Source organism: Onychostoma macrolepis, chromosome 09 (assembly GCF_012432095.1).
Source record: "Onychostoma macrolepis isolate SWU-2019 chromosome 09, ASM1243209v1, whole genome shotgun sequence".
Taxonomy (NCBI): Eukaryota; Metazoa; Chordata; class Actinopteri; order Cypriniformes; family Cyprinidae; genus Onychostoma; species Onychostoma macrolepis.
In genome coordinates, this window is record NC_081163.1 from 11,828,885 (window position 1) to 11,846,977 (window position 18,093).

The 18,093-nt window shown below is 36.0% G+C and overlaps 1 protein-coding gene across 1 annotated transcript; it reads right to left on the bottom strand.

Annotated features, from left to right (window-relative positions):
- Positions 1-378: 378 nt before the first annotated feature.
- sona (SON DNA and RNA binding protein a) lies at positions 379-12,447 on the bottom strand. The gene is made up of 8 exons (XM_058787083.1): positions 12,251-12,447; positions 10,165-10,297; positions 9,581-9,773; positions 9,407-9,477; positions 6,811-9,273; positions 6,253-6,689; positions 2,550-2,633; positions 379-2,316 (listed from the first exon to the last, which is right to left on the bottom strand). Exons 2-8 carry the CDS (start codon positions 10,190-10,192, stop codon positions 2,314-2,316), a joined length of 3,279 nt encoding a protein of 1,092 aa, XP_058643066.1. The 5' UTR covers positions 10,193-10,297; positions 12,251-12,447; the 3' UTR covers positions 379-2,313.
- Between the last annotated feature and the right edge of the window lie 5,646 nt (positions 12,448-18,093).

The following is an 18,093-nucleotide window of genomic DNA, read 5'->3' on the forward strand; positions in this document are numbered from 1 at the left end:
ACGTTTTTGTCTTACTGGAGACATGTGTACACTAAAATGTGTAATCTTTTAAATAAAGCAAATTCTAGAATAATGACTAATCGGACCACTGGAACAGATAGCAATTCCATTTGTTGATATTGTAGAGATAAGAATTACTGAATGAACAAAATTTTGACATGCAATCATTTGTGATGAAAGGTTTTGAATAATATAGACTTTAATAATCTCTTTTCAGGTACAGTAAATGTAGAGTCACATAGTAGCTAAAGATATGATGTCCTTGATAATACAGGACTGTTAACGTTCCCCCTCCCCCATTGTGTTTGATTTAAAGATTTATTAAATGACTAAATTTTCCAATATAACTGATTAGAAAAGAAAACACATTTTCAAAAGTCATGTAGATTGTTTCCTTTAATATTTGAAGTTGCATTATATACAAAGTGTGCCATTATATTTCACAATGTGATGGAAAGGATAAAAATGCTTTGTCAAAACAAGGATGTTTCACATTTTATGCAAAGGATGTGGGCTTGTACCTTAGATGCAGAATAACTTTTTTCATACTTATCCTTAAGGAGACGTCAACATGGCCACATTCATTTCATATGTTTTCTAATTAAAGGGATAGTTCAGAAATGAAGATTCTGTCATCATTTACTCATGTTTATCCAAACTTTCAAAATCTTATTTTGTGTTCTGCATAAAGTCAGTCATACAGGTTTGGAACAAAATGATGGTGAGTAAACGATGACAGAATTGAAATTTTTGGGTGAACAATCACTTAAAAATGAAAAATAATGGCAAAACGAAATATTATAATACACAATATTTCTAGTTTGAAATATGTTGTTAATATTAATCTAATGAAGTATAAAGAACTTCTGGATTGAAGTTTGTATCGTTTCTTAAATGTGGACAACAATACAGTGCCACATCTAAAGCTGTTTGGAACATCCCATCACGTTGAACATACTCTTTTTAACCATTAATCTTTGTGTCGACCATAAGAGTTAAATATTTTAAAGTGAATTAATAGGAGCTGTGCCCTCATCACATTTCTTTTTAGATAAATTGGTAAAGTGGTCTCCACCATAGAACACAGTGGAGGGGAGAGGTAAAAAAGAAAAAAAAAACCTGACAAAATGCACACCTACACAATATACAGTACATCTTACAGTACGTGTCTAAACAATAATCTTTTGCAAATCATATGCATTTTAATCACCCCTTATCTAGAATAGTTATGGGTGACGTTCTCACTCCTGAAAATACAGCATCCCAAGCTGCAGCAATGCTGGGTCAAATATTTCAGTCACAAAGATAAAACAGCATTGTATACCACACAACTGCATCATGGTCTGTCGTTTACAAGGATGCACTATATGCACTAAAAATGAGAAAAGAAACCCTTAATCTCATCAATGAGTGACATTTTCTGTGAATTTTTTTTTTTTTTTTTTTTAGATAAAGCCAGACCACTATGTCAGTTACTGGCAAGCAGCACAGCAAGGTTTAACCAATGTAACTAAAAGAAAGTCTGTGGTCAGAACCCTTACAATGCATATCAATGCAAACATCATCCGTTAAGTATAGCAGTCAATTACAGCCACAACTCTGAACCTCAACATTTAATTTGCTTTAAAAGTTCACAAAAGTGTTAAGGAACAAACACAATTCTCTTCACCAATGTATTTAAACAAGTGATTAACACTTCATAAATTTTAAAAGACAGGAGAGAAAAAAAAAAAATACTCCTAAAATAATCATGTCTCTAACAGAAAGCTCTGAAAGTGTGTACCAACAGACCTGACCTGTGATCTAAACTGCACCCCAAAATCTTTTTTTTTTTTTTTTCCTTTTAGGTACACCTATAAATCTGAGTTAAATCTACCAGAGGTCCTTCTTCATGGTATCAAGAGGCACCATGTGTAGTGAAGGTAAAAACAAGCCTGAAAGCGAAATGTTTCACTGTCAATCTGGGCCGGTACTATGTATGTTTTACACTTTACCTCCTTAGACATACTGAATGGTCTAATCTGGTAGTTTTTATTCTATGGTAAAAAAAAAAAAGAAGAAAAAAAAAAGATTCCTGTAGCTTGCAGCTGTTCCAACAACTGACAATTTAATGATAACTGAAATCAATGTAGCTTCAAGTGTCCAGATGCTCAAGTGTCCAGATGCCCAAATGTCCTTCTCCTGTGAGCAAACAAAAGCTTAAATTTACATGACGGATGCAATCCTCTCGCAGAGATCATCCTTTTTCACAAATGCGAGCCACAGGTGTCCATCATCAGGACTATATACGAGATGCAGCAGAAGGATAGTGGGTTACTGCAAAATAGTTAAAAACATAAACAAGAGGTAAATACCAGCAACCAAGACAGAAAATGTTTAAATTAGTTCAGAATGACAGAACATGATTAAATCTAGGAGGCCAATAAATAAAACTGCAATTAAAATTGTCCAAAAACAATATTTCACCATTCATTTTGTTTCCACACTTGCACATACTTAGTTTAAAATAAAGATGTTTTGCTGCTCTAAATTTAAGCATAAATACTCACCCGTGTCTCATCATCATCATCATCTGAAACATGTGGCCGTGCAATACTCATCTCCTCCTTACTCTCTGCAATCTGTTTACATTTCTAAAAAAAACCAAACAAACAAAAACAAAAAACATGATTTGAATTTTTTTTTTTACTAATAATAAAAGGATTGGTTTTAAATAGACATATTAGGGCTTGGTAAGTTTTTGTGTTTTAAAAATAAGTGTATTACGCTAACCAAGGCTGCATTTATTTGATCAAAAGTACAGTAAAACAGTATTATTGTGAAAAATAAATAATTTTCTTTTTTAATATATTTTTAAATATAATTAATTCCTGCGATGGTCCAGCTAAATGTTCAGCAGCCAGTCTTCAGTATCACATGATACTTCAGAAGTCATTCTAATATGCTGATTTGGTGCTCAAGAAACAGGTCTTTGCTGTTAAAAACATCAGTACTGCTTAATATTTTTGTGGAAACAGTAATACACCTTTTCCAACACTATAAAAGTCTTTACTGTGACTTTTGATCAATTTAATGCATTCGTGTCGAATAAATACGGTTGAGGCCAAAAGTTTACACCCCCCCCCTTTCAGAATCTGCAAAATGTTAACTATTTTACCAAAACAAGAGGGATCATACAAAATGCATATTATTGTTTATTTAGTACTGACCTGAACAAGAAAGATGTCTACATATAGTTCACAATAGAAAATGATAGCTGAATTTATAAAAAATGACCCCGTTCAAAAGTTTACACCCCCTTGATTCTTAATACTGTGTTCTTACCTGAAAAATCCACAGCTGTGTTTTTTTGTTTAGTGATAGTTGTTCATGAGTCCCTTGTTTGTCCTGAACAGCTAAACTACCTGCTGTTCTTCAGAAAAAGCCTTCAAATTCTTTGGTTTTGCAGCATTTGTGTGTATTTGAATGTATATAATGACTTCACCCTAGGCTATAAATTATGTATTGTGCATTTTTCAGCAAAACGATTGTCTTTCTGTGGCTCTAATAAAGTCGGTATGCTTCATGTAGAGAGCTGTAATAGATTGCGCGTTCTCTTTCCACTTGCTCTGTTTTTTAAACACCGAACTGCAAACTCATTTATGCCACATTGTTCATTCTTGAAGCAAACTTATGTCCATTTGGTGATTTAAATAAATTGTTTTAGACCGCCACTTGATCTGAACGCAAAGCGTCTGGTATGTGTGTGCGTGTGTGTGATACCTCTGAGTTCTCCTAGACTCAGCGCTGCGGGACTAACTTTTTTTTTTTTTTTTGATTAGATAATTATCAAGTGTTAAAAAATAGAAGCAAATAAAGTGTGTGAGTACACATACAATATCCATATGTATGTAATTTTAATGCTATGGCCTTGTGTAGATATTTAAACATGGCCATCTTTAAGCATGACTGTTGAAATTAAATGGTAACATTTAACAATAAAAGTCCATTCGTAGCATTAATGAAAACTGTAGAAGTATCGTTCCTTGTTAGAGTGTTTTCATTTCAACATTCACTATTAGCTACTAATAGGCTATATTTTTACATTTTAAAGTTTCTTCTTTTAACATTAGCAAATTATGAAATAACTTTAATGATCAATATAGTAAATAATATTAATATTTTTATTCATTTACAAAGTATGGTTCAGTACTGTTGCTGCTTTTTTTTTTTTTTTTTAAATAGTAAAGCACTAGCTCTCTTTCAGTATCCATTTTGAAAACTATCGGTTGATTAATCGGTATCGGCCAGTGTGGTCCAACCTAGCTATCGGTAAAATCCACTATCGGTCGACCTCTAATAGATATAACCCTAATTAAATACATCTGATCCAGCTAATCTAATCATTTAGACTTATTTGAAAATTACATGGTATGTGTGTTGGAGCAGGGTTGGAACTAAACTCGTTAGGGCTGCGGCCCTCCAGGAAGTGAGTTTGACACCCCTGGGATAGACCTATAAATCTCAAACTAGTTGTTTTTAATTAAAGGAATCAGTTATTTAGAATAATAAGACATTCGGGCTGTTACCAGGCAAGTTAAATCAATATCAACAAAATTAATCTTTGCAATGCAAAGGAAACACAGAAGCTTCATCTGAAGTGGCATTTTGATGCATTTACACACTGTTTAATGCAGGACATGAATGCATTTAACCTGCAGTTACAAATGCAGAAATAATGTTTTGATATGTAAGACATAAAATGTTGAATACTCATTTGAAATTATGAAAAAAAAAAAAAAAAAAAAAAAGTAACTGTTAATAAGTGAGTCATTGAGATTGAACCGAATCATTTAAACAGTTGATTCATTCAGGAACGAAACACCCTCATGTTGCTCAGAGACGCAAAATAGTGCTGTGGCTGTGTTTGGGGTTATTTTTGTTATCGAAATAGAGCAAAAACAGGCAATATGGCGTCTAAAACGCAAGTCTCTTAATTAACTTCTTGTTTATTGAACTGTTGTAAAGAGAAAAAAAAAATCTATATGTAATCATGCTGATTTTTGGAGAAAAACGGCACTCTTCGTGTGATATTGATTTACTATATGAAATTATATAAATATAAATTTTCTGCCCCTATATCTTCAATTCCGTGATCATTTTAAATGCATTTTAACACACTGAATCACGCAGTGAAAGATCACACTCTAAATGCGCGCGCACACTAGTCTATACTAGACTTCACGGCACTCTGTAGGAGTGTTTTGTTTGGTTTTTGGCTAAATACTGATAATGTCAAATCGCACATCGTTAGAACAACAATTACGATATTATCGCATACCCTTGCACCACTGTCTTTTTGGCTAATTTGTGCAAAACCTTTTGCTAAACTGCCAAAGCTTAATTTTAACCACCAATGCAATGATGCAAGTATTTATACTTACCTCTACATGCTTGCGAAGGGTTAATGTCGATATTTATAAGCTGCTAGTTTGGTTTCCCTAGGTAAACAGCTTACACTGCATAATAGTGCATAAACATGGCCAGGGGTTCACTTCATTTCCTTCGAGTTCAACTTCAGCAGAATACGACGGGGTTTGGTTTTCAGCTGGGTTTGCACCATTAAAGCCTGTCTTGTCTGTCCTCGTCTTTCTTCTGATTTTAGAGCCAGTTTGTTCTCTTGCCCTTTATTTACTGCAGTAGTTTCCAGGGAGCAATTTTTTATTTATTTTTTATTTTTTACTCAGTAATTAATGTGTTTTAAAATGTAGCGAAGTACAATACTTCAAACAAAATATACTTAAGTAAAAGTAAAATTACAGATTTTAAAAATTACTTTAAAAAGTAGAAGTACACAAAAAAGCTACTCAATTACAGTAACGCGAGTAAATGTAATTTGTTACTTTCCACCTCTGCAAGGGACTCATGAACAACTATTACTAAACCAAAAACAACTGTGGATCATTCAGGTAAGAACACAGTATTAAGAATCAAGGGGATGTAAACTTTTGAATGGGGTCATTTTTTATAAATTCAACTATAATTTTCTCTTGTGGACTATATGTAAACATCTTTCTTATTCAGGCAAGTACTAAATAAACAATAACATGCATTTTGTGTAATCTCTCTTATTTTGGTAAATTCTGAAAGAGGGATGTAAACTTTTGACCTCAACTGTAAGTATTAATTTCTTACAAAATAAAATCTTACTGAACCCAGTATATGTACACATACACTGAGCAACTGGGATAGCAGTTCACAAACAAATCTCACCTCTGTAAACTCCTTGATGCTAATGCTGTTAGCTTGTTGAGCCACTTTCCTCTTCACCTCCTCAATACTGGCCAGATTAGGTGTGGGTGCTGAAGGGGGCTTGTTGGTAATGGTAGGAAGTGGGGGCATCGGGGGCATAGAGGCCAGGGCACCCATATTTGAGAGAGCAGCAGTCATTGTCGCCGCAGTCATACTTGCCATGGCAGCATTCATGGTCATGTTTGGCATTGCAGGCATACCTGGTATACCCATGGGCAGATTCATAGGTAAATTGGGCACAGGCAGTGGCAGAGGCAAAGACAAGGGGGCTGGAGCTGGGGTTGGCAGAGGTAACTGTAGAATTGCCTTCGGCTTGAGACTTTCAGGTATGGGCATTCCGGCTTTAGCACACATTGCAGCAGCATTAGCCTTCGCAATCTCCAACAGTTGATCTTTATCTGTTTGAAGCAGCAATTAAAGGAAGTTATGTAGACAGACATTTCTTGCTATTGTTTTGAAGTCAACATTAATATTATTTATGCTAACAAGAAAGGGGAGCCAAGCAAAGAGTATATTTACCTAGGTCAGTAAGACGTGGTGGCGTCTTGCTAGAACTGCGTCGAGATCTTGAGGTGGACCTCCTCTTACGGAGAATCAAAATTGGTGAGTGGCTTGGTTCACGTTTCCATCGATCTCGTCTATCAAATGATCGCCCACGAAATGCTGGTCTCCTCCGACGTGAAACAGAACGTGATCTTCTGGATCGTGACTGACGAGCTCTTGACCGTGAACGAGATCTTCTCTTTCTAGCAGGGGAACGTGACTTGGACCTCCTTTTTCGAGCTGGTGATCTAGACTTTGACCGTTTCCGCTTGGGGGATTTTGATTTTGAGCGCTTTGTTCTTGTGTGAGATTTCGATCTTGATTTTGCCCTTCGATTGGTTGATCTTGATCTTCTTTTCCGAGCAGGTGACCGAGATTTTGTCCTCCTTTTACAACTATGTGAGGGAGACCTGGACTTGCGTTTTTTTACAGGAGACCTTGACCTCCTCTTGCTACTGACAGATTTAGACTTGGATCGCCTTTTCTGTGTGGACGAAACTGATCTGGAGCGCTTTTTTCGAACAGGTGACGTTTTGTTGGAGGACTTTGATTCTTTTACTTTACTTGGTGAAGGTGATCGTGAGGTCCCTGATCGATCATCTTCATCTGATCTTGCAGTACCACATTGAGGAACTGGCTCTGAGGACAAAGATCTGGATCGGTTTAGTCTTCCTTCATATTCAGAGAGATTTTCAGGCTCTTCCTTGATTTTTTGGATTTGTGTGTCACATTCTGATGATGTTATGTCTTCATTTGATGGATTTTGCACAGATGCACATTCAGTAGTCACTGGTTTCCATTGACTTGACTCTGCTGTCCCTTTTACTTCTAAATTTTCCTCCACAGCATCCAAAATTACCTGTTTAGTCTCCAAGGTTTCTTTTGAACTATCATCCTTTACGGACGTTTCCTCTTTAGTCGGAGATTTAGAGTGTGCTTTCTTGGTAGGGGATATACTTCCATCTGATGACTGCCGGTCCCTGGAAATAGATCTTGATGTGCGTCTCTGAGAAACTGACCTTGACCGTTTACTTTTTTGCTTTTTAGGTCTTCTTAATTTTGGGGATTCAGACTTTGAATTATGTGAAGATGTCCGTGATTTTGACCTTTTATGTCGTTGAGGAGATACTGACTCTGACTTTGTGCTATGAGGGCTCCTAGATTTTGACGTCCTTTGACGGGCTGCAGGAGAACGTGACTCAGAGGGCCTGGAGCGTTGAGGGGACCGAGACTTACTTCGACGTCTTGGGCTTCTTGAACCTGATCTTTTACGAGCGGATCTTGATCTAGATCTTCTGTTTCTTCTTAAGCGTGATCTAGATCGCCTAAGAATCACAACGGATCTTGAGCGTGTTCGCCTTGCTCTTCTGGCGGATCTAGACCTGGACCGCCTCGCCCGAGAAACAGGTGTTCTCTTTCGAGAGCGGGACCTTGAGTGTCTTCCTCTCCGTACAGATCTGGACCGTGATCTTGAGCGCCGATTCTTCCGCCGAGAAATAGATTGCTTTGATTTTGAGCGTGAACGTCTTGGTCTTCCAGTTGACCTAGATCTTGAGCGATGACCACGTCGTGGAGACCTAGTCCTCGATCTTTTGATCCTCGTGTGGGACCTTGAGTCGGCGCGATATGCTCTTCTTCCAGAGAGCGACCTTGACCTGCGTCCAGTTTTCTTTGTTACTTTAGACGGTGACCGTTTTGATGGAGACCTTGAGCTTTTTCGTTTTGTTCGATCCTTCCCACCAGAGGCAGACACAGACCTGTCCCTTGAAGATGATCTGTCATTATGACGTCCTGATTTACTAGATGACTGTTTTGGAGTTCTAGAGCGACTGTGTTTAGATTTTTTCCCTTTAGTGTCTGAAAGCGATCGTGACCTTGACCTGGAGAGGGAGTGTTTTTTCTTTTCTTTCAGATTCCCATTTGCTTCATTTGAGATGTCCTTCTGCACAGCTTGCTCTTTGTGCACATTCTCTTGCTTAGGAATAATATCAGGAAGTTCTTGCGCTTTACTAAAACTTTCATGTTCACCAACAGCTTCCACTTTAATGTCCCTCTCTGCAATTAGTGCATGTGCAGTCTCAGGAGACATCTTTCTTATCCCTTCTAATTTTAAACTTCCTTCTTCAGTGTGATCTGAAGTCATTTCTCTCTTCTTATCTTCCAACTGGGGTGTGTTATCTTTAAATTTGTCTTTTGGAAATTTAGCTGCAGTGATAGGTGACTTCCTGTCCAACTTTAAAGATGTCACTTGCAATTTTTGTGATTGTTTGGAGTCTGGTTCTGATTCGGACCCTGACGCTGAGGTACTCGCCGATCTTGAGCGAGATGAGGACTTTTTCTCCTGCTTTTCCTCCTCTTTCCGTCTTCTTTTTTTCTTCTTTTTCCCAACACGATGTTTCTGCTTTTTAACCTTGGCATCAGCTTCCACATCACTGAGGTCTGTAAAGACACATAATGTGCTTTCACTTTACTAATTATAAATTTCAAATTAAAGCTTACAGTAAATCGGTTTCAATTTGTGCATAAATATAACTTGCCAGATCGTCTGTTAATCGAGAAAACATGGACATACCTTCTGTGCAGTTTTTTGTGGCATTCGCATGATCATCAGCCTCAGGGTTAGATGAGCCATCTTTTTTCACACTGTAAAAAGGAAAATATTTGATTTTAATTTAAAAGAATCTAAATGCATCAAGGGAAAAAAAAAAAACCACATTCAGCGTTGCCAAGCAACTAAACCTCTCACCTCGTTCTTGTTTGGGAATCACCATCTGACTCTACTCCAGATTCAGAGCTACTCTCCTTTTCACCCTTGCGCTTCTTACGTTTCTTCTTGCTTTTGTGTTTCTTATGTTTCTTGCTTTTCTTTTTTGGGGTCTCACTCCCATCCTTTACAGTAATGGCTTCATACGGAACAGCAGTATCAGATGGTTCATCATCTGTAGAGGTAACATACAATGTTTACAAACATATTTATGTGAACGTAATAATTCCAGCATGAAAGAAGCGTTCTCTAACACTTATAAGAAAGTTATAATATAGTTAAAAATTGACAGAACTTAATGATAACAATATCCAAATACCAAATATCACACTTATATCTAAAAACATATACTGGGTATATCAGTCAAGTTATCTGTGAGAAAAATGTGGGAGAAGTCAAAAGCTGTCAGGTTAATTAATAATGTGGTACTTCAGAAAATGCCTGAATATATGAGAACATGGAAAGCACTTGTACCAACAATCAATGTGCCATTAGCAACTTTCCACATGATTAAAGCAAAATGCTAAAACTGTGGCAGCATAAAGTATTAAAACTTTGTAACTTACCAGGACCGGTGTTCACAGCACACTCCATTTCAAAAACTGATTTAACTGAATCCCAGTCTTAGTTTTTGTGATTATTTCTGTAGTCTTTACTCTGTAAATCGGACACAAGATGCGTTAACCCTCCGTTTTCACTCTGAAATGAAAAACAAATACATATAAATTCAACAAACCAACCAAAAACACCACACAAATAAAAAAAAGGATGGTGATCAAACGTTTTATGCAAACATTTTTTCTGTGATGCATTGCAGAAAATAAATCAAATAACCATATGCCATTGTTTTCCAGAATGTGTTTTTTTGAAGTGTATTTATGACATTATCCCTCTACAGAGTTATACAGCTCTATACAGTAAATTACTTTTAGTAAAGAAAACATAACATGTATTAAAACACAATAAAAATAAAGATATTTTTTATATATTGAAACTTTGCTAAAAACAAAACAAACAAACAAACAAACAAACAAAAACATTTGCAAAGCAGCCAGCAAAAATATTTTAAGTACAGATCTGAATTACTGGGCCAAAAAACCTTATTGTTGAGCTCTGAAAATAATACAAATGCTAATAATGCGTCTTATATAAAAAGACATGAAAGGATGTTTTATGGGCTTGTTACATAATATCTGACCCACTTGGCTGAGCACATAGAGCTTCTTTGCACTCAATCAGCGGAGCTGTTGCATAATAACATCAGCCTGGCAAATCACTTCTGATTCTCACACGATTAAAAAAGATAACTTCAACCAGTGAATCAGGCCTGATTATTATATAATTTTTGATGCTGCAGTGGCACACTGAATCAGTGTGACTAGGATAGTAGCTCTTAACGTGTCCCAAATTAAGTACAGTTTAAATGACAGAGCTTCTATAGAAAGATGACTGGAGTTTCTCTACTTTCAGAACTGGTCATGTAAACTGGACTGATTAAAAATGCATCCCTCAACTCAAAGTCTTCTTTTCACTTTCAGTCATTCATACAAATTACCCCTAAGCACTACTAGGTGCTACCATTTTTTTTAAAATCAGTTTTACCCAAAATAACAGATAGTACAGTTAAGTTACTGTAAAATCACAAGGTGAATATATATTTTTTAATCTACCTATTTGTTTGACTATGATGGCTAGAAATATATGCCTCAATATATACACAACTATGGTTATCATGGAAAATCATAAGTGGTTATTATAAGTGGACTTACGGTACCACACCCAATTACTAACCCTAACACAAACAAACACTTACCATGGTAACCAATTTGGCCCCAAAAGTCTACTACTGTTAAAAAAAAAATTAACGCTTAGAATGTGTAAAATGTTCCTCTTGTTTGTTGACACCAGTGGTTACCAAGTTAATTGTTACGTTAACGTATTGTAAGCATACAACCGACGGTAACAACCAGCACCAATTTATGAAAAAAATTTAACCTAGTCAGTGCAGTTTTTACAAACGGCCACTCAGGCCAAGCATTCAGAAGCACAAATATAAGAATATTACTACATTACATGGATGCTAGATGCAGTCAAGCAAACGGTTAAGCAGGGCGCACGAGACAACTCGTGTGATTGTTTTGGTTTTATGTACCTTATGGATAGACGATATCTTTTTGTGAAACGTTTCATTTTCATTACAACATGATCATGCCTACTGTTAATGTAAGCACATATAGTACTTCAATACATGTTTGTTTGCTCGTTGTTTCATTCAGAAGTCAGAATGGAGATGGGCTCCCGCGCGGCTAACTCAACACGCGCATCCCACAAAGGCTAACTACAAGCGTGCTCTGCAACTGCACTGCCTGTTCATTTACATATACAATATAATCAATCCATTTGGTGTGATAAAATTAAATTATGCGGGCGTAGAATGTAATAACACATTATACACACGGCTGGATACGCGTCTCACGGATCACGCGGACAAAGACTCGTTAGCTTGTGTTAGCTTAGCATCCTATTCGCAACAGGCTTTACAACAAACAAACCGCGCGTCTGTTATACCAGCCTTCCGCTCGGCCATTCCCGTCGTATTCTTAAATTACGCCGCCATAATTCTTGAGAAATATTTCACCCACATATACTCACTTATGTTGTGGACTTCTTGATTTGTATCAGTTATGAAACCTCGAGAAAGTTGCTCGCTGTTGGTCGCCATGACATTCAGAGCACAGTCAGTCCGCCAGTATCCCAGAAACACATGAAACAGGACCCCAAGGCTTCTTCGCTCGTCTGTCGCTGTATCTACAAGAACAGAGCGGCATCTAGTGTCATCCTAGTGTCAATTCACATTCACAACTTCTCTACAAGTTTGACCAAAGCTACAATACCATTGCATATATATATATATATATATATATATATATATTAGGGTTAGGCTAATATAAAAGTTTGTTATATTTGAACTTTTTCGAGCCATAGATAGATAGATTTTTACATTTTGTGGCAGTAAATACATTTTTAAGTATTTGTTTTCCATGTAAATAAAACCTGGCAAAATATTATACCAGTTGAGCTCCTGAAGCTGTATTATGACTGTAATAGCCTACATGAAAGACAGAGTCAATGCAGAATATTCTTAATATTCTTAAACGGTGACAGTAAAGGTGTTAGTAATTAGCTAGTTCTTACTTTGGTTCACAATTCAAAAGGTTATTACTGGGTCTGAAGATGTTGCGGTAGCTAAGTTACTAAGTAACGTTTTTTGTAAATAATAGTTGTTTTACAATTGTTGATATTTTATCAGAATTTGGACCCCATGCTATAAAAATAAATCTCTAGACTATCATTGTGCATTTTCTATGCGTTTGTAGTTTCATCTAATTTGTGTCTGCATCTAGTTTGTGCAATATGCACAAATGCATTAAATCTTCATTTGATTTATAAAAGAGTCAATTAAATCATATTTAGGCTTTTGAAATATACAAAACAGAAAACAGCAGCAGAGGCAAAAACATCAAACATTTCTTAGATGTTTGATATTCTTGCCTCTGGTGCTCTTTGATAAAGGAATTCATAATTTATCTGTGAATATGCATTTGTTTTTGTTGAGGGAAAAGGTTTTCAAGTGTAAGGATGCACAAGAATGGAAAAGGGATGTTGCAGTTTCCTGAAGAGGGCAGCATGAGACCACAATGAGTGAAATATAATAGCTAAACATTGTATCAGGTGTAGATCCTCTTTTCTGGTGTGGGCACTGGGCAGCTCTTCTCTTTATTGCTGAAATGACATTTGATCATATATAGACTCTAAATAGATTTTGACTATTTCTGTTTAGCAAAATATTGTTGTCTTGTCAAACTTGGGTTAGAAGAAGAGAGAAGCCAAGCATTTTTATCTCATGAGATGTGCTTAAGCTAACTCAGCACATTTTCCATACAACATGTATTGTATGAGATCCCTTACTCAACAACAGCACAGCAATCTTGGTGTGCACAAGCACTGATATGTTCTTGCAGTAAAATTCTTAAGAATTACTATCAGGGTTTTGCAAAATTCAGTACTGAAGAATATCTCTGTCCATCTGTCTGCCCATCCATCCGTCCATCCATCCATCTAATTTTAGCTAATCAAGCCTAAATTAGGCTTGTTTTAAAAATGCTTTTCAAGGTAAAAAATTAAAACAGCTAAATTGATTTCTTTGAATTTCATCAGTTCATTCATCCGTCTGTCTGTCCATCCATCCACCCATCCATCCATCCATCCATCCACTCTATCTATCTATCTATCTATCTATCTATCTATCTATCTATCTATCTATCTATCTATCTATCTATCTATCTATCTATCTATCTATCTATCTATCTATCTATCTATCTATCTATCTATCTATCTATCTATCTATCTATCTATCTATCTATCTGTCTGTCTGTCTGTCACACTTAACCTTCAAACATCAAAGTTTTATCCAAAACTTTTAAATATTTCAGGTCAAATTTCAGTATTTTAATTGGAATTTAAAGGTACTCTCAATTTATATTACAGATAATCTGATTAATTGAAATACTGTATACTTTGTATTATATTAGGACAACTTTACAATTCTCAAAAAAAAAAGGTTTGGAATTTTATGGAGGGTCACTAATGACCTTGTGTGTTATTGCTGATGTATGTAAATTAATTATATAAAAATCAAAGCACACCTCGACTGTGCAAGGACATGCAATATCATTTAAAATCAACTGAGGGAGCACTTGCATTGTGCTGTAAGAGTACTTCTTCCTCTGAATGAAAACAAGCAAGACCACTAGCAATGAGCTCAATGACACAACCAATCAGAACATAGCTTAAGCGTTTCATTTGAATCATTAGAGCAACAAGAAGCAAGAAACAATGTTCGAGAAGTTTGAGATGACTTGTGATGTTGAACTGGATTTTACTGAATAGTTAAGGTTGCTGAGGTTGTTAACTTATCTCCAAGTATTGCAGCAGTTGCCTAGGTAACAGTTTGAGTTTCTCCTAAGCCATGCAAGTGTTATAAAAGTCTCAGAGGTGAAACACTGGAATACCCCCTAGAAACCTTTGGCAACATCTGCGCAGTGAAAGATTCTCAATACCTACCGCAATAGATACCAGCAGCACATAGAAGCTTCTCATAAGCCCATTTGCTGAGAAGAGACGTGTCAGGTGTACTTCAGGTGTCCGTGAGGACAAATTGCAGATGTTTAATGCCCCGCCATTAAGATTTTGTCTAGCGAATAAGCTAGATCTTTGTACACCATAAACGCTTCAATTTTAGGATGCATACCATTATGCAGCCAATCAATGTATCGGACGTCCTTGAAAAATGAAGAGGAGAACAGTTTATTTAAAGTCTTATGCAGGCCTCTGAATGAGTTCGAACAAATGACTAATTCCTGGAAGCATTAACTGATGTAATTTCAGGAGAGGCCATCTTTTTCCACTAAGTTGCTTTTACAGCATGCACATTATAAAAGCTCCCAAGAGCTAAATCAGATTCCATTTAGACTTTTTCCTGTTGTTTTCTGCTCAAATAGCACATTAATGACTTGCTTTTAGGGCTGCAATACAACATGGAATCATTTAGACATAAGACACACACTGTTTGTTCTCTGAGTCATATATGCTCCACACAGGGGCCCAATCCAAGTATACTGCAGGGGACTGTCATTCTGTCCAGTTGACACTTTAATTCTAACATTGTAACCTTTTGGAATGAATAACCTGTCAGGCATTTGAGTACAGCCTATAAAACAGATCAGTATCATAATGGCAGTTGCATTTAATTTTGGCTTTTGATTGGACCTTTAGTTTCAACATTCATATGATGTTCTGCAACAGTTCAACGGTTGCTAAACCAGAGAAGTAATTTATGTCAGTTAGACTCTTCAAATTGAGATATCTGACACACAGTTTCACTATTCATTTACAGAACATTCATATTTGTAGTGCCACATATTGGCGCGTTCAAGGGTGCTTTTAAACCACCTCATATTAACATGCCAACACTAATAATGTACAGTGGGACTCTGTGCTCATCTGCAAAACAGAAAGGAGAAATAATGGCTCTGGGTGCTCTGTTCTGAAGACACTACACCTTGTTGCCTTCGGGAACAGATACACGGGGTAGGCAATTAAAGTTTGAATTACACTCTCACATCTTACCACATGAGTCTGCGCTCAAAGAGTCATGCTCACTTTTATGATCAGTCATCACTGCTTGGTAACGTCTTGCCTCTATTTTCAGACGCCTCTCAGCAGGACTGTGAACAAGAGAAAGTTTTTCATTTGTCAAAGAAAGTTAAATTAATGTTTTGGCATCTCTTTGCTGTTCAATTTTCACTGCATACACTGCAAGTTACAGTAAAGCACAAACTAACTTAGCTCACTAGAGATGTGTTTTGCTGTTCTTTTATATATAGCAGGATGTCCAGGGTTTTTCAAGTTTTAAATACCAAGGGAGCCACAAATATTATGATCCTCTTACATGTATTTTCATATACAGACCCGAAAGTATAGGTGAAGACATCACTCGTTATTTAGAATATTTCTGTAAATTATAGAAATTATAAATAATTTTATAATATATAAATCTAAATATATTATAATTGTCACAGTTATGGTCAGTTAATTAGTTTCTTTAGTTTGCCTTGGTTTGAGTTTCCCGCTTGATATCATGGTTACTGATTTGATTAGTTCTTGAGTTCAGCTGTGTGTCATTAATTTACCTTAATTAAAAGACATATTTAAAGTCTATATAAAGTCATATTCCTTTTCCTCTGTTCTGGGTCCGGTCTTGCTTATGTTTATGGTTTGTCTCTCATCTGTTCTGCTTACCAGTGGATTAAAGACTTTGTGTTAAAGGGTCATGAAACCCTAAAACACCTTTTTTTATTTTTTTAATGTTAACATATATATACAGGTTGCACATCAGTGAAAACAACAAATGCACTCATTATGTCTAGACCCAGTTCTCAACACTTTATGACAATACTATTTTATTTTTATCGTTGCTCTACCAAATATCAGAATATTAGGTAACACCAAAAATGTTACCAGTGTTACTTTTCATTAAAAATGGGTTTGTAAAGAAGATCAAAGATCTTTAGATCAAAGCATTTTTTAGATCATAAATTCAGTCAGGTGTGTTCAAACTTTTGACTGGTATAGTGTAAATGTTTATTAGGATCAGATGAAGACGTGTTGACTGTTATAGTTGTGTCTGCAGTGATTGCGTTTGATTAAAAGCAAACTGTAAATTCTGGTTTATGATGTTTATATAACCTTTTATGAGACGTTGGCATCCTTAAATAGAGGTGAATAATGATGACAATATTTGAATCATTTTGACACCTGATTTAATGTGTGTTTCTTCTGTACAACTCTATTTGTTTTATTGATGACATTATTAGCTTAGACAGCAATACAGAGAGTCAGTTAGCATGCGTCTAGGCGATAATTCATTTCAGTTGGTTCGGACAGACCTTTAAATGGAATATGGGTTCAGTTTTATTATTTTGTGACACATTTATATTTATTTGATCGTCTACATTTACATTTCATCTCTAAAACCTTTCTGGCTGGAATAGAACAGATCATTTCTGTAATACTAGAGTAGTCTGTGGCCACGAAATATATTGTGATAAACTGCAGCAGTTTGATGGATATTTAATCCAGACGAGTCTAGCTTGAGAACATGACATTATATTGAATTACCCACATCTTCAGTGGCCAAGATGCAATTAAGCTATGTAAAAAGAGAGAGCATGTGTGGTCTGTAGAGGAAGGTCAAGGGGGTGAGTGGTGTATCATTTCTAATCACTGCAATGGTGACACCATTTCAGACAATCGTAGCTCCAATTAGAACTGACAAATCAGCCATTATATTATAACAGCAGCCATTACTGTCATTGTTTTTTTGATGTAAAGCAGTTAGTGTTTTGTATAAGTTCCGAGGCTAAACTTCCTCTCATGTATGCGCTCAGGATAGAATGTCTTGAAGTTCTGTTGTTCGTTCAGGGTGCAGTGCATAAACGCTATTCAAAAATAGAATGAGGTTTTGTCTTTTTGTGGAACAGATAATGAATTTCTTATTTTCTTATTGTGGGGAACAGAAATAGTGCTTCAAGGTCATTGTGTCCTTTTTGCTCACAATTTTCTTCTATCATACTGAAGTTTTCCAGATAATTATAGTGTGACAACAAAGAATTTCTCTCACATCAGCAAGCATTTAAATCAAGCTTTTCAGTTGAGAGATTTTGCATCACCTAAAGCACAAAAAGCCGTGAAATGGATGAAAACATAAAACCCAGAGTTCATTAAATGCTTCCATTCTTAGTACCACAAACAGACACAGTAATATTTCCAGACATATATATTGTGCATAGAATGTTCCATATTTAAATTCACAACTGCTCTCACAAAAGCCAAACGAGACATCTCATCTGTATGTTTTATAACTCAGAAAGTTA

Excerpts from the sequence above, each read along its gene's own strand:
- sona (XM_058787083.1), bottom strand. The coding sequence starts at position 10,192 with ATGGAGTGTGCTGTGAACACCGGTCCTG. Across the intron at positions 9,478-9,580 it reads GATTCCCAAACAAGAACGAG|TGTGAAAAAAGATGGCTCAT; the intron begins GTGAGAGGTTTA and ends TCCTTTTTACAG. Across the intron at positions 2,634-6,252 it reads GCATCAAGGAGTTTACAGAG|AAATGTAAACAGATTGCAGA; the intron begins GTGAGATTTGTT and ends GGTTTTTTTTAG.